This window comes from Amblyomma mixtum, chromosome 1, assembly GCF_055824585.1.
Source record: "Amblyomma mixtum isolate Tamu chromosome 1, ASM5582458v1, whole genome shotgun sequence".
Taxonomy (NCBI): Eukaryota; Metazoa; Arthropoda; class Arachnida; order Ixodida; family Ixodidae; genus Amblyomma; species Amblyomma mixtum.
The window spans coordinates 90542853-90559969 of record NC_143012.1 but is presented as its reverse complement, the minus strand read 5'-3'; the positions used below and the strand labels follow the sequence as shown (position 1 = coordinate 90559969).

The following is a 17117-nucleotide window of genomic DNA, read 5'->3' as shown; positions in this document are numbered from 1 at the left end:
CGTTAGGCAACTTTGCGGCGCACAGTTCGCCAACTTCATATGACGTGCCAAACACGACTGGTATTGCAGAGAGACCTGTGCGCAAGTAGATAGCGACTCCCGCCGCTCTGTTGTGGTCTCTGCGAGCACCACAGCAGTATAGGAAATCTATGATTTCGAGAGGCTCTTCGGGATCCATCCAGGTTTCAGCAAAGCAAAGTACAGAGGAATGGCGCAGAATGTGATCGTGGTGTACGTCCTTGGCATGTGCGGCAAGGGAGCGTACGTTAAGAATGTGGTTGTGAATGATGAATCAAGTGCTGCCAGCGAATGACGCGTCCATTGGCTGTCTGCGTGTGTTACTGATGTGTGGTTAACATGTTAAGCTTCGCCTGTAAGAGTGGAACGCGACAGCGTCTTGCAACGCTGCCAGGGAGTCCACAGAACGCCATCGCCAATTCGGCTGTATGCCTTGCTGGACGGTAAATTTTTTTTTGAGGAAAGGAAATGTATCTCTCTCGCATATCTGGGTGGACACTGCACCTCGCCGTAAGGGATAGGGGGAAGATGGGAGTGAACGAAGACGCCGTATTAGCTAGACGCGTCTTTGTTCATTCCAAACCATTCAGCTGGCATTACGGACTGGCTAGCGTGCTCGTATCGCACTCCGGAGACCCTGGTTCGATTCCCCAACTCGACCAATTTCGTTCTCGGTTTTATTGATTTATGCGGTCTAACTAGAAAGGTTAATTAGGCTATTTCATATTTATATTATTGTATTTCTATCCATCGATGGATAGAAATACAACAATTGACAGGTTAATGACAGAACACGATCGTGTTCTGTCATTAACCTGTAAATTGTTGGAACTGTCTAGGATGTTCGACACAACGTATATGAAACGAGCAACGTCTTACTGAGTGGGGAAGTGCGTGGTGGTGGAGGGAACACGGCTTCGTACTTATCTGTTTTTTTAGCAGCGTCTCCTTCCGCGGACGCTGTTGTCGCTGCGGCGCGCGTCTTTCTTTTCTTTTCTTCTGACCTCTTCATTCTCCTCTATATTAATTAGGCTAATTGATTAATTAAGCAATTAACTAAACTCAGTCCAACTTAGTTGCAGCATCACTATACGATCCCTTTGATTGGTTGCATGGTTACTAGCCAAAGTACAATTGGCCCCATTTGAAATTCGCGCACTGTGACGTCACGAGCATTTCGACCAATTGAAAAGCGTGACATTGGGGGCGGAGCTGGTTACGAGGCCGACGCCGACAACGACGCGAAACCCAGGAACGGACGCCAAAGAGCTGCGCTCTAAAAAAAAAACGCGGCCCCTGCGGCCGGGTTCGAACCCAGGAATGTCGGCTCAGTATTGCCACCCTGTGACCTGCCTTCATGCTACCGCTTTCCTCCTCGTGCTTTCTTCTCTACCGCTGCCTTCCATCCTCCTCTGCATTCGCTTGGTTACGTTGAGGCACGCCTCTCAACGCAAAAACGGGAGCCTAAGAGTTGCGCTCTATAACAGTAACGGAACAGTGCTGCTTCCAGTCACGTCAAACTAATATGCCCAAGCTTCCATTTCTTCAAAAACAGAATAAGGAACAGACAGAGATGACAAAACGAAGTGCCAACTCCCAAGACGTCTCAGTTCCAATGAGAATGTACTTGTGTATGTCATTAGGCCATTTGCTGATACGTTTGATCCCGGCCGCGGTGATCACATTTCGATAGAGGCGAAATGCCGGAGGCCCATGTGCAGAGCGATGTCAGTGCACGTTAAAGAACCCCAGATGGTCGAAATTTCCGGAGCCCTTCACTACGGCGTCCGTCATAGCCCAAGTTGCTTTGGGACGTTAAAAACCCGATAAACCAAAGCAAACATACAAAAGCCAGCCGGACCATGGCCACACAAAACACGTTCGACAAGACAATTTATTCAAAGCAATCCAAATAACCATCTCCTAAGAACTATCTCGAAACAGGCAAGTGATACGACGCCAGTTTTAGAGCACACCCCGCACTCAGCGCAAGCCCACAGAGGGCAGCTGTCCACATCCAAGCCCGCGTGACGGCGTCGTGCTTGTAAGGGCTGTACTTGATGACCTTGACCGAGGGGTCGTCTCGGAAGGCCTCCACAATGTCACGAGCACACGCAAAGTTCCCCACCGCAACCAGCAGGCAGTGGCGAGAGAGGCAGCGCACGTCGACCGTCCCGCAGCGTGCCAGCACAGACTGTAGCTCCACCTGGCTACGTTGGGCCGAACGGACGCACAGTAACGGCGGCCTTGTCTCGACAGTCTGGTCCAATCCACCCGTGAGGTCGATGTGGTGGTACTGGGCGCGGATCAGATTCACCCGATTGACGTAGGCCTGCACGGCGTTCTCGTGGTGCCGCCAAGACAGGGGGCAAGTCGGCTGCAGCGCCTGGAAGACAAAGGATCGCCAAGGTCAACTCCATCCAGTCTTTTTCTCTATATAAAAAATTATTGCTTGGTTCTTTCTGGCTAAATTGAGGCTTCTCTGGTAGCGAAAGATGCATTAACTACCGAGAAAATTGGATTTAAAATGGAACACTTTTTTCCCTACCTCTTAGTTCAAACTCATGACGTCAATAACAAAATGCACTCAATATTGAGGTCACCATTTGGTTTGGTTTATGGGGGTTTAACTTCCCAAAGCGACTCAGGCTATGAGGGGCGCCACAGTGAAGGGCTGCAGATAATTTTGACCACCTGAGGTTCGTTAATGTGCACTGACATCGCACAGTACACAGGCTCACAAATTTTCGCCTTTGTCGAAATTCGACTGCCGCGGCCAGGATAGAACCCGCGTCTTTCGGGCCAGCAGCCGAGCGCCATAACCGCTGAGTCACCGTGGCGGCCCCCAACGTCTCAGATTTGAGATCAAACCTGACTGACTCAACTGCACCCAACTGAAAGCCTCACTTGCCATGTGTGCTGACTTATGGTAAAAGCCGTGATGATCCCACACTACATATGCAACAAGGCACTGGCATGCACAACTGTCCAATCCGAACGTTAGGGCGCCCCTGGCAGGTGCCTTTTACCCACAGTCAGTCAGTGTGAATACTGCCCTGCGTTCCTACAACTGACTCTGTTTCATACCAGTCACAGCTGAGCCACCTAGGTGAAATTTTTGGATCTTGTACACTTGCTCACATTTCACAGTTGACCAAACCAAGAAAGTGGAGCTGTCATTTGGAGTGTTGTGAAGGCTGTGGGGATGGACGTAAACAGGAAGTACAAAAAAATTGGAGTGGACACTTAAAGGGATACTGCATTAAATTTTAAGCGGTCTAATTTTGTACTGGAATGAGAGCGGGTGTTCCTAAGTCTACAGAAACCACATTGTTTTTTGCACGAAGCCAGCGGAAAGCACTTTTCCCCCTCATTTTTTTCCTGGAACTGGTGCACCTGGTGGCAGTGCCCCGAACTACTGCTCCCTGGAAGATGTGACGTCATGCGTCGCCCTTGCTCCGTGCCCGGCTGGCCTGGCCGCTTCGGTGTACTCGTTGCAGCTGCGTGGACGCTACGCGCCACGCAGGGGATGCGCTGCGAGTGCCGCCGCTTTTGTCCGAGTCGTTTGAGCTCGAACTTGATCCTCGCAGCTGCCGGACCAGCGAAGGGTGGGGGTGCCAGAGTATTAATCCGCTAAAGGTTGTAACAGTAGTGCGGTGGGCGAAGGGAATCGCCATGTTATGCCTTCCCAAAAGAGGCTAAGCTCTGAAGAGTGGATCCCTATGGCACAGCTAGCATTCGCGACAAACCTTCTAGGTCCAAATTTTTATTGCAGCAATTTAATTGACAACGACTGCGACAAAAATCTTTCTCTGTTGCGAATCCTCATCATGCCACTGAAATGACAGTGCCTCAAACCTCACCATTCTGGGTTTTTGAGCAAAATACACGACACAAAAGAAACGAGGTAGACAGGACTAAAGCGCTTGTCCTGTCTACCTCGTTTCTTTTGTGTCATGTCTTTTGCGCAAAAAACCCAGAATGCTTAGGCACCAACTAGCCTGCAAAAACATACTCGCAAGTCAAACCTCACGCTTTGCCGTACATAATGTCACATATTCTTGCGAGCGAGACGTTCCTGAAAACCTGCAGCCAGGCAGGAAGAAACGGTTGTTGCTGTTCCGGATATAGCGGTAATGGCGGCCGATAAGCTATATACCGCAAGCGCTACATCGTCGTCTTCCAGATCAGCTGTACACCACCTCGCAATACTAGGTGGCAAGATTCTCTAGAAAGTGCAATACCAAAAGCAAGACAGCCGCGATTTAGCGAAAAGGGGACCTAAACTACATGAAAATTGCAGCTAACTTATAAAGAGCGCAGTTTACATAAAAAAAATAATGCGTGCTCTGTAGCACATATTAGTGCACATAATTACAGAGAATATGAAGGCTTTGTTACAAACGTGGCAGCATTTACTACGGGTGTATTCTCCTTGTCAACAGACAGTTCAGAAATATTTTCACTGGTTTCAGTTTTTTCGCTGCTTCAAACAACCTTCGACAGAAAATCAACTCGGATGTGACGCAGAACAGAAATACACATTATAGACTCTCATCTCACTTATTCCCAATATGCAGTACATTCACCAAACAAACCACCGGCACACAATATATATGTACGCTTGAACGGGCAGAAAAATAAATATATCGTGCGATAGTGTTTTCATGCAAGCAAGCACAAATATAAGAAAAACTGAGCGGAGAAGTTCTTTGTGTGGCAGATCCCGTTCGTGGGGGTTACGCACGCAAGTCTGGCAGCCTAATAACAATGCTCCAGTCACAAAAACTGCGTGCTGCACTTTCTATGCCAATGCAATGAAGTTGGTTGCTTTTATATGTCGAGCACTCACTCTGCTGTTCGCGCTGCTTACGTGGTATGCAAGTCCTATTTCAAATCTCCCCGCTCTACCTCCCTGTCCCATCCCAGCGCTGTGGCTGCTCTTTTGCGTGGCAATGAATGAAGGTGATGCCTTAACTTACCTTCGTCAGCAAAGGAAATCTATTAGTACCTAATTCAGGACCACTTGTAACTGGATTATAATATGGATTAGAAAATTGGGGTCTAGGTGGGAATTGAACCCATGCCACTGGCGTGTGAGACGGGGATGCAGCCACTCTGCCACGACACTTCAACATTTGAAGCTGAATAAAGGAGCATCTAGTGCATGCAAAGTTCTTAAAAACATATCTTCCGAGATATGTATTAAGGTCTACGTGAGTAATTATGAGCATGTTAATTACAGATGTCACAATCAAGCGAGTACAAATTTCCTCCGTGCTTGGTGTGTACTAGAAGCACCATCATGCGGCACTCCATGAAAACCCCTCTCGCTAGTACGGCACCTGCCCCGCAGATGGCGTACGTGGCGGACCGCGCACAGCTTCTGCGCCGCGTGAAAACAAGGCGAGAAAGGCTAAGCAGGCGGCTGAGACGCCGGAAGAATGAGTGGAACATCTCGCAAAGAGACGCTGCCAAGCTGCTGAACGACAGTGACGGCGTGTCGCTACTGAAATGTCAGTAGAAGAAACTGCTTTCACTACGCATATCCTGGCCTAGCTGACCTAAGCCGCTGCCCATTTTTTCCAACATGGGGATACTAACGTTCTCGTGATAAAAACAGGAGTGCCACAGGCATGCCCCATGCATTAAGTGCATTTTCTGTGGCTCTGTGTCTGTGAGTTCCCTTCAACAAAATGCATTCTGCACCAGACAGGTTAAGCAGGAGTACATCAGGGTGCAACTTTTAAGGCGAAAGCCTTTAATGCCTCATTGTTGTAAGCAGGAGCTGTCGACAGAAATGTCACGCTTTTCAATTGGTCGAAACGGATGTGACGTCACAGTGCGCGAATTTCAAACGATGCCAATTGTACTTTTGCTACTAAACATGCAACCACTTAAAGGGATCGTATAGTGATGCTCTAAGTAAGTTTGACTGAGTTTAGTTAATTGTTTACTTAACCAATTAGTCTAATTAACCGTTCTAGTCAGACCAGATAAATGAATAAAACCGAGTAAGAAATTGGCCGAGCTTGGGAATCGAACCCCGGTCTCCGGAGTGCGAGTCGAGCATGCTACCGCTCCGCCATGCCAGCTAGACGGTTTGGAATGAACAAAGGTGCGTCTAGTGAATACGGTGTCTTTGTTCACTCCCATCTTCCTCCCTTCCTGTTACAGTGAGGTTTAGGTGTCCACCGAGATATAAGAGACAGATGCATTTCCTTCAGACTGGTCCAAATTGTGGTGACCTCACCAAATTTTGACGGGTGTCCACCGAAATATGTGAGACAGTTACTGCACAACTTCCTTTCCTCAAATACAATTTTCGACTAGTGTCTACTGAGATATCTGAGACAGTTAATGGGCAATTTCCTTTCCTCAAATACGGTCCCTCTTTCTTCTTTCACTCACACTTCCTCCCTTCCTGTCAGAGACGACAGAGAATTACAGCCCCATTTCCTTTCCTGAAAAAGCATTGTGTTCAAAGGGCAATGCATTGCGCTGTTCCATGGACTCTCTGGCAGCGCTACAACACGCTGTCGTGTTCCACTCCTAAAGGCGAAGCTTAAGCGTCATTAATTGGCAGTTAATTAATGCACCAACAGAAGAATGTGCAGTGAACAGTCGCGTAGCAGAATGCAGCACTCAGGCTTTCGCCTTTCACCGCTTTAGCCGCTAAAGTTCCTCGTAATTTTTCAGCTCCAGCGCCACACTAACGCCACTGCCCTACAGAAAGTGGGCCGCTGCAGTGACTTCGAATACGGGCACTACTGTCAGTCCAATCCTAGACCCATTCCTTTTCAATGAAGCATCCTTCTTGAATTGAAGGAGAGGAAAGAGAGAAGGTCGTAAGGATCCGATCCAACATACCAGATGAGCAAGTATGTGAGCCAGCTTGATGAAGACGAAGCCTGCTGCGTACGCATCACTGCCAGCCTCGTGTGCTCGGAGGCCGGAAGGAGCTCCTTTCACGACCGGCGCGTATGGTACCAACACCTCGGTGAGGGCTTTGTGCAGGGAGAACAGGTTGGCACCCGACAACACTTCCTTCATCCACTTGGAGCTCTGCATCGAGTGAGTGCACAACAAATATCAGGGGAACACCGGAGCTGATATAGCATAACGATTCTGAAATCAATTCCATTCCACGTTATTACTTCCTGCTCTCTACTACTATACTCCGTTTCATATATAGCAGGCAACGCTGCGGAGGTTGCTGAAGTAGTGCGTCCGCGAAACCATATTACTCCGCCACGTATCATTCGTTCTTCACGGAACTCCGGTCATTGTTTGGTTGGTTTATTGGGGTTTAATGCCCCGAAGCAACTCAGGCTATGAGGGACGCTGTAGTGAAGGGCTCCGGAAATTTCGACCACCTGGGGTTCTTTAACGTGCACTGACATCGCACAGCACACGGGCCTCTAGAATTTCGCCTTCATCAAAATTCAGCCGCCGCGGCCGGGATCGAACCCGCGTCTTTCGTGTCAGCAGCCGAGCGCCGTAACCACTGAGCCACAGCGGCGGGGTCATTGTTTGGACGAATACAAAGGGCGGTATAAAACTATGTAGTAGCACTGAAAATCACGGTCGAAGCTGTGAGGCGCTTAGTGTTCGGGCTCTCTGGCCATAATTTTCATGGAAAGTGAATTACTTTTTGGGCGCGGATTTAGTAGAAGCGATTCACACTACCAATAGCGTATCATACCGCCACGTGTACTTTTTGCTTCTCGAAATCTTGACGAGTCGCAGGAAGAAAACGTGGCAAGAGGTAAAACGAAGCCCAGGAGGTGCCAGTCACGGCACTTATGATTTGTCGCTACGAAATATGCTTGAGTTCGCTTTTTTTGTATGGCGACCTACTTTTTGCGTGTGGACTTAGCTTGCGCGAACAGGCGCACTAGCTTTGGCAGCATTGCCTGCTATGTATGAAACAGAGTATAGGTCTCCTTGATTTGGCTGCACCCTCTGCACTAGTTCACAAAAGTGCCGTACCAGTGCAGTGCCAGTTCTTGCGGTGCGAGGGTAGCCTGACACTAATGACTTCGATGCAGCGGCCAAATCAAGTGCAGAAGTCCAGGAACGCTCATCTGCTGCGGCCGTGTGTTGGTGTTTGTCGCGTGGTTTGACATATGCGCGGGATTGTCCTAGCTGTATTCAACGCTGTGCATTTGTTTGAAGTGGCACATCTCGTGGAGCGGCTATAAAATTTGTTACTTCCAAAAGCGGTGAAGAATTTGACACCGTCCTTCCCGACGCATTGTGCAAAGTGGTGCAGGCCGGTCGACCATCATTAATTCAACAGATACTTTGAACACGAAACAAACTTTGAATTCGAGAAGTTATTCACACTTCCGCTATAGACGACCTTTGAGAGTTCATACGCGTGATTCAGGCTGTTGCCGTTCTATCAAAAGTGACTGTGGTTGTCCACAAATTACAGAAGAAAAGAGTAGCCTGACAATTTAACAATACGTTTTGATGGGCAAGTTGGAAGCAATTCATATTGTGGATCAGCGCAAAACGGACAAGGGACCAAGGAAAGAGAAGACTACACAGCGCCCGTGTCGTCTTCTCTTTCCTTCGTCCCTTGCCCGTTTTGCGCTGGTCCAAAATATGAGGTAGCCTGATAACTTGGACTGTATTTGAACTTGACAACTCGCGTTCACTTTCGGCGGACGGTGACAGTGTCAGAGGCTAACTGGTAGGCAAAGGTGAGGACTGACAGCAACCTCAAGGCCAGTTGCTGCTGTAAGCAGAGGTACTGACGTCGCAGCAAGTCATCACAAACATTGCGATCACCCACGTATTTTAAGCACCTCACCATATTCCTCTTACGGAAACGCTCCATCGTCTGCGTGTAATAATAATATTCGTACACAAAAGAGAAATGGTGTAAAGCAACTTGTGAGGCTGGACAGGAAGATGAGAATCCATTCGTAGTGCACCATGCCAGCCAGTCACTTACGCATGTACAGGGTCAATCACACTTTGAGGGAACATGGCTCCGCATGACCACGTGCCTGTGGAGCACCATTGCATCTAACCCGTTCATGTATCAATGCAGAGTGGCACACGAGAAGAGGGACCTCGAAGTGGTGCTTCGTGTCATCTGTCCCTTTGCACGGGTTTGCTACCGGCTTGGTCGCAGTGGTGCTCCGCATGTGCGCAGCCACGTGGAGCCGTGTTCCCCCTAAGTGTGGTTGACCCTGTACACACACACACGCACACACACACACATATGCACGCTGTCATTTCAGCAGTTTGGCGAGGGCACGGCTCAGATGTCGCGTCTAGCACGGGTATGCAGCTGTCACAACCATGGCCTCAACGCCGCTCACTAAAACAAGCATGGTCGCGGAGCCGTCTGCTATGGAGCGCGCCAAGCACCTTGCACTACTAGCATGAGAAAACTCACCAGGAGGCTAGTGCAGAAGAACTCGTGCAGCACGAAGTCAAATCGAGTGCCGAAGTGTAGGTGGCGCTAGCTGCATTGTCAAATCGAGTGTGAGAGCTTGCACCCCCTGAACTGGTGCAAAAAGTGCAGCCAAATCAAGGAGACCTATTATTGGCTCTAGTGGCACCATGCCTCCACTGTTGCTGCACTTGAGCCGATTGCAAGTGAATGTGAAGTGCTAAGCCATACCAGCCAATGACAATGGGTGGGAAATATAAACACGGAATGGAGTTGGTTTCGGAAACACTATATTAATTCGCCCAAGGGAGCGGGGTCGAATGCAGGCCATGGCAGCCGTATGTCATCATTATCATCAGCCTGCCTACACCCACTGCAGCGCAAAGAGCTCTCCCATGTCTCTCCAATTAACCCTGTCCTGTGCCAGTTGCAGCCACCCTATCCCCACAAACTTGTTAGTCTCATCCACCCATCTAACTTTCTACAGCCCTCTGCTACGCTTGCGTTCACTTGGAATCCACTCCGTTACCCTTAAGGACCAGCGGTTATCTTCCCTTCACATTACATGCCCTGCCCAAGTCCGTTTCTTCCTCTTGATTTTGGATAGGATGTCACTAACCCAAATTTTTTCCCATATCAGCCAATGGCAAAGGGTGGGAAATACAAACATGGAGTAGAATTGGTTTTGGAAGCACTATATTAATTCAGCCCGCTATGCTGCTAGTTACAGAAAAGAATTGAGGCGGTGAAACACAACACAAATCAATCCAAACTCGGTTCACTGTTCATGCGATAGGCCAGCCAACCATGCAATCATTCCTTTTTGCATAAGTAAAACTGATAAATTTCTGTGTGTCATACAAAGTGTGTAAAGCCAGCTATGGACAGGAAGCTTTTAATTACAAACAATACATTTTGTAGCCTCGGCAAAGGTGCAGCAATTATTGATTAACTATGCCAATGAATTGGTTCATGACGATCAAGTGGCAATGGCTTGCATATTGCCCAAAGCCAAAACTAGTCTGCGCGTGATGAGCTAGATATGACTCGCTGTACCTGTGGTGTGATGAAACTAAGCACAGTCTTCCGAGTCATGCCAAGAGTTACGCAAAAAGGGTGCAAGATAGGCTGGAGGCACGTTAGTTGTTATTCATTCCCAGGTGTGTCAGCAAGTGCATTTAAGTTGCTAACTGTTCCTATAGTCAGATACAACTTAAGTCTGCTTGAAGCTCCACCCACATTTAGGACTGCCGCACAGGATTCCTCCACGACAAAAAAGTAGTCCGTTGTTAAGACTTTTTTGGTAACCCAAACAAGAAGCTTAGCCCAACAAAAAAAAAAAAAGCTCTAGAGTCGATAAGTTGATACGTCACTTGTTTAATATAGTCAAATATTAAAAAGCTGATCTCATTTACTGTTATGATTAGCCAGCGGAGTAATACAGGACACTGTGGACCGGCCCAGTGTTAGCAACTGCTGCTTTTTTTAAAGCTGTACTCTACTATAGTCCCAATAACCCATTGCAAGCACATAGATTTTGTGAATGCATACGGACACCAGTCAGCGAATTTATCAGCCTTGGCAACAGTAAATTGAGCTTTTTACAGCTCTTGGTTTTAAAGGATACCCAATCAGCTACCTGAAACACTGGTGAAGGGCATCAGTCTACATGCAAAAGAAAGCACTGATGCCACAGAGTTAGAATTAAGTTCAGGCCGTTTCTATTTTTTTACCCAAGCTCATAGACTGTCCTGTAAAACCACAAGCTGCCCCAAGCCTGCTTTCAATTTCAACATGCCATCTTCGTAAGCAGGGAAGCAGTAACGCACCTGCCGTATTTTCAGCGACATGTGCTTCGTGTCGTACACCAAAGGGAACACTGCATTCAGCGCCGCCTTGAACTTCGCGAAAGACGGTGGCAAAGGCTCGCAGAACTGGTTGTACAGCATAAGCAAGTCCAGCAGCATGTTGTGGCCTACTATCGGCTTGCCACTCGACACCAACGCCTCGAAGCAGCGGCTGAAACCCAGCACGGCATCGCTCAACTCAGCTTCCGTCGGCGCTCGACCCTGGGCGGCAACATTAGTCGGCGCACCATCGAGGGGCACCGTCACCTTCAACCCTTCGGGCCTGACGTCTAATTCGAGGCCGGGAAAACGCGTCCTCAGATCTACTATGAGAAGTGGAACGCTCAAGCCATCGGGTGGCGTAAGAATCAGCGAGTCGTCACCGTTCCCTTTCGAGCGGTTGTTGTTGTTCAACCAGTGATGAACCGAGTCGTACAGCTTGCTGAGGCCCGGTTTATCTAAATACTGTTCTTTCAGCAGGTAAGCGTCGAGCGATCGCCGGAAGGCCCTGTTCGCGTACGGGACACCGCTGTAGAAACACTTGTTGAAGTCGAACCGATTCTGGCACAGAAATTCCACCGAAGACGCCTGGACGCTAAACTCGGGGTCGACAGTCCCGAACGAACGCGGGCACAGATAGACGGTGAACGCCTTCGCCGTGTACACGTTTTCGCCGGGCACCTGAGTGAAGGTGCACAGTCCCAACTGACACACGTAGTAGCTCGTGACGGTGTGACGCAACTTGGCGTAACGCTCCTCGATGCTGTCGAACAGACTTGGTGTGGCGTCCGGTCCACGTACAAGGCCCGTGAACTCCGTGTCGATGGCCACGAATGCAGCACCAGCGATCGCAGCCTCGATTTCGGGGGCGAGAGAGTCGAAGTTGCACGCCGTCACCTCTGTCATGTCGGTTAGGTCTCTTGCCGGCGCCGCAACTCAGGTCTCTGATGTAGCGCGCTTTCGCTGCGCTCCTCTGTGCACGTAGAAGGACTGACGCTTGACTAGAAGCACTTGAAGCATCCGCCGACAGATACTACGCTACGCCGACTACGCGGCTACGCTACAACGCTTTGAAAATCGCACGTGCCCAGTATCGCACGCACGTGACCTTACGCACGGACGCCGTCACGTTTGTTTTCAGCAGCCGTGACGTCATCCGGAAAAAGACTAAACACAATTAGTGAAACGGCCGTGAAGCGACGAATAAAAGCGGAACTCAGGGAAATGTAGGCCACAGTCCAAGATGCGAGAAAGCGGCGAGGGCTAGCGGAGGTAATGAATGCAAAAACCTTGAACGCGAGTGAGTCACGTAATAGACAAAGGTTTCCGGAGAACTCCTCGAATCGAGGGACTCAAGGGTTGTTGCGACGGTAGGTAGAGGTAGAAGTAGTGGGAGCGCACACCTTCCAAGCCAATCGATTGTCTGCGGTCGGACAACAACATTATCTACTAACTCTTTTTTTGACATATAGTTCGCAGTTTTGCCGCTTCTACAGTCGTATACATTGTAGCACGGCGCTAGTGGTAAACCAAAAATGTATATTTCTTTATTGGTTGTTTTACAGCGCTAAAAAGATGTAGTTACAATTGCGTTATGACTAGACGTAGTGGCAGGCACAACAACTGCGTGAAAGTTAAAACATAGCGCGCTGCAAAAACGTCCTATGGTAAGTGTGTTTGTAAGAGAACGAGAACAGACACACTTGCCTCTCGCACTTGCGTGCGACGGAGGCGGTGGTTGTGAGGTGGTGGAGAGAGAACCCGACAGAGGAGGGAGGCTTTGTGGAAAGCATAGCTAGCCAATGCCCGTCGGCAAGTGGCCGTGGCAGTGATGAGGAGGAGAGCAGGTATCGTCGTCTTTCTCGAGTGCGCATTGTATGCTTGTTTTCTCTTTGCTTTCTTGCGTGCGTCCTCGGTCGGCGTTGTGGTCGGTGCGGCTGCTGTAGCGCGTAGCGCTCGCTGCTGGGCCAGCCACCGTTTCACCAGCGCGGCGCCGACTTCGTCGTCGTGAGTGGTCGGCCGCGCGTCCAGCGTGTTGTGAGCGTAGGAGCTGCTCGCTTGACTCACGACGAATATGCGTAGCGCCGCTGGCTGAAGCAGCGCTCGCGGCCTTCGACGTCGAAGCCTGGGCAGCCGTCGTCGTGGTCCACACTTCGGGAAGGGCTGTGCTACCGGATTGAGCGTGCACGCAGGCAACATGCCGACCTTACGGGACAAACTCGCCGACTTCCTTCGCCAGTTGTCGACGGGCGCGGAGCGCGCGGGCGCCGATCCCAAGCCCGAGTGCCCGTCGCCCACATCGGCGACGGCCACATTCATGCAGCGCTATCTCAACGGGTGAGTGTGAATGGACTGCGTGTACGCGTAAACAAAACGGTGTTCCGTTGTTGTTGGAAACCAGTCCGACCGTGCCAGCGCTGACCGCTTTTGTGGTGCTTGCGGCGGGGCGACCGCAATAATACGCGATATCGCGGGCGCGCGTTGATTTGTTGTGGGGCGGGCGGCGGGGCTTAAAAGGCGCTGATGGTGCGACGTCAGTGCGCGGCACGAAGGCATCTCGTTGCGCCGGGGTCGAGAACCTCGCCCGCGCACTGATGGTCGTTCCCGTTAACCGACATATATAACGGCGCCTCGGAAATAGCCGCTTTATGCGGACACTCGAGGGCGGTACACCGCGCCGCGAGGAATAGCCACAAAGCCGCCGTTTCTTTTTCTCTCACGTGCTCGCTTTTCTTTCCGCTTTATCGCAACCGATTCTTCGGGGCGAAGTGCGAGGGCAGTGCGAATTCCTAAGAGCCGTTTCTCAAGAAATCGCGATCGGTATTCGTGCCGCGCGCGCTTGAGAACGCCGACACCGTTAGCAGGCGCGGCCCGACGTTTCGGTTGCTGCTGCAAGCGCTGGCGGAAAAAAAGACGTGACGCAACTGCCAAGGTGAACGAATGAATGGGCTCGTTGTATTAGCGAGGACGCGCGCTGCATTTTAGAAGAGCGCGGGTAGAACGCTTCATTCTCTTCGTTTCTAATGGACTTATCGCTACTGGAAGTTCCCGTCAAGCCATGGTTGTGAAATAATACCTGGCCCTTGTCGGAAGCACGTGGTATTTTTCAAATGCCATTTTTCCCGTCTATCGAATACTCAGAGCCTGGGTTTGAGGAGAATACGGTTCTTGCTCAGCAGTGCCCGAACTTCCTAGGTTTACGTCCTTGGTTTAGTTTCATCTGTTTGTATAATTGCTGCTAATTATGCTTCATCAGAATGATTGTGTGTTAAGCAGAGACTGTGCAGCATTTATATGGCTGCAAGGGTGGCGTGTTACACGTGAACTACGGCGAAACAATATATTGATTTGGTGGTGATGGCATTTTGTGTATACGGCCATACTTCACTCGTTTGAGGATTGACTGCTAATTATGCTTCATCAGAATGATTGTGTGTTAAGCAGCGACTGTGCAGCATTTATATGGCTGCAAGGGTGGCGTGTTACACGTGAACTACGGCTAAACAATATATTGATTTGGTGGTGATGGCATTTTGTATATACGGCCGTACTTAACTCGTTTGAGGATTGACTTCGCTGTTGTATTTTTTGATGACTTCAGCTACTCTGTTCATTGCAGCCTCAAAGCAAACTGCTGATTGAACTGTTTTTCAAAATACCCACTAGAAATATTAAAAAAGAGCAAAAACGAGGAAGCCAAAACAGAAACTAGGTTTCGACCAAACTGTGACATCACGACAGACGGTCCGATGATGTCACGGGTACTGTCACAAAACTTACTGTGTGCGCATTGATTGCCCATACTGGTGACGGGTAGTGAAAGGTTCAGTCATTGTTTGTCTGAAGTGATCAAAATTCAGCTTGAAATATTGTCCTCCAGCAAATGCAGAGTGCACGTTGATGGCCATGTTGCGTCCATTGATGTCACACAGGTGAGGTCGCCTGTAGAAATTTTCCCGATTAAGAATACGAAATGCGAAATTATAAAATTCATTTGCGCAGCAACAACAAAACACTGCCCCACTGTGAAATTTAGCACAGAGGACCAGAAAACTGCGGAAAGCTTACTATGAAAGTTTCAGTAAAATCAGAGAAGGTAGAAAAAACACCGGAGTTGGTCTTTAAGAGTTGTTGTGATTTAAAACTACATATCAGCGTTTGGCAGGTTTTTTTTGTGCCTCACGTGACTTAAAGGCCAAAGTCACGTCACAGTCATCGTTTAGTTGATGAAATCGGAAGGGCATGAGAGAAGAAATTCTATTATAAATTATTTAGTGGTTGTAGACAGATACCACGCATCATTTGCAAGAAGAAAACACGCAACTAAAATTACTTGTCTCTAGTCTTTTAACTACATCTTTTCGAGGTTACCGTTTTACTTGTTTATCAGCGAACTGTCTCTTCTTTGGTTCTGATCACCCACATTTACCCATTTTCTTCTGCTAGAATTCAGGACCGCACTGATAATTTGCCGTTAACTTTGCAGTTCCCTGTCACGTTTGGTAGTTGTGCGGTTCTCCACTTGTACGATAAGCTTGCTGTGTCGTACTGATAGTGCCCTTGTAACGGCTGGCATTTCTTTCTTGGCTGAGTGTCATGCTTATCACCACTGTGTGTACGAAGCTTTTTGGGTCACGATTGCTCTTTCTCAAAACAGTGCTTGAGGCCAGGGAAGTTGCGTGTTAGAAAACGCTTGTACTTTTGTGTTCAGAGCATACCAACACTCACAAGTTGTGGGTTGAAAAGTGCAGAAAAAGTAAAATTTTCTCTAACCACGCTTTGGGGCTCATTTGAGAAGCTATCACGGAAACCATACAGTAAGCCAGGTGGTAAAAAAAATCAACCAGAAAACACTATACAGGATGTTACATTTCGAGCACTTGACCAAGCTTCCAAGCTACTGGCTTATGATTTTCTGATGTTATAGGCGGGTAACCCCATCTGAAGTAATTACCTAAGACAGATTTTCCAATCCACCTTTCGATTTTTTTGGAAGGTTTTATTTTGGGATAACATTAATGTGCAAGTGTTTCCATTTTAAATGCACTGCTGAGATCACTTGAGTTTGTAGATGCTCATTGCGAACTGCAGCAGCCTTCTTTTTGTATTGTTTTAGCGCTGCTTTTTGGCAGTTCATTCGTTATTCTTTGTTGTTTCTCGGTACTGTAAATATGATAGAGAAATATACTGTAGTGATACAGTAGCTATGGCAAGGTCTGAATGGTGGAGTCTTTTCAAAGCTATCAGAGAAACGTAACTTCAGTGGGGCTGTTCTCTGAGTAACTGCTTTTACTAGATTATTAAATTAAACTAGTATCAATGCTTCGGACTTCTTTAGTTAAATAATTTCTAATAAATTTTGTGGGACCCCAGCGTCTTGCTCCCAAGATTCAGCTATTTATGCAGCTAACTGTGCAAGCAAGACTCTGTTGTATTGTCAGGCTGCTCTATTGTCTAGCTGTTACCTCAACCATGTAATTCATTTGTACCAATTAGTTTGTTTGATCATGTGTTTAATAGTTAAAGTTTTACTGGTAAGGACAGACAAGTTTCTTATTTATTTTTTTACACAGGTGTAAGAACTTGAGGGAAATGGGCTGACTCGAGTGTTTTTAGTAAACTGGGTTTCACGCCCGGTGTTGCCACACTTTGACATAAGTGGTTGGACTTATATGATAAGCTCTCCTTGCCTCTTGGCTGGAGTGTTCTATGCACTGCACTGCTAAGCCATGCTCTTATTGAGGCAACAAGTTGGAGGAATACCTAGAATTTATTTACAAACAGGGTGTTGATCATCATCATTATCAGGATTACTATGCCCACTGCAGGGCAAAGGCCTC

The 17117-nt window shown here is 48.5% G+C and overlaps 2 protein-coding genes across 3 annotated transcripts in view; one reads left to right on the top strand and one right to left on the bottom strand.

Moving 5' to 3' along the window:
- Positions 1-1893: 1893 nt before the first annotated feature.
- LOC149367174 (pre-piRNA 3'-exonuclease trimmer-like) lies at positions 1894-12649 on the bottom strand. 2 transcript variants are annotated; one of them, XM_089554444.1, is made up of 3 exons: positions 11260-12647; positions 6889-7083; positions 1894-2404 (listed from the first exon to the last, which is right to left on the bottom strand). In XM_089554444.1, the coding sequence occupies exons 1-3, from the start codon at positions 12181-12183 to the stop codon at positions 1949-1951; spliced, it is 1575 nt and encodes a 524-aa protein (XP_089410570.1). In that variant the 5' UTR covers positions 12184-12647; the 3' UTR covers positions 1894-1948. The 2 variants fall into 2 exon arrangements, with proteins under 2 accessions (XP_089410570.1, XP_089410575.1); XM_089554449.1 differs by lacking the exon at positions 6889-7083 and having other exon boundaries at positions 11260-12649.
- Positions 12650-13109: 460 nt separating this feature from the next.
- LOC149367173 (PP2C-like domain-containing protein CG9801) overlaps positions 13110-17117 on the top strand; it is a 32790-nt gene continuing 28782 nt past the window's right edge. The window contains exon 1 of the mRNA XM_089554434.1: positions 13110-13614. Coding sequence (XP_089410560.1) covers positions 13475-13614 — 140 coding nt within the window. The 5' untranslated portion in view covers positions 13110-13474. The remainder of the gene's footprint in view (positions 13615-17117) is intronic.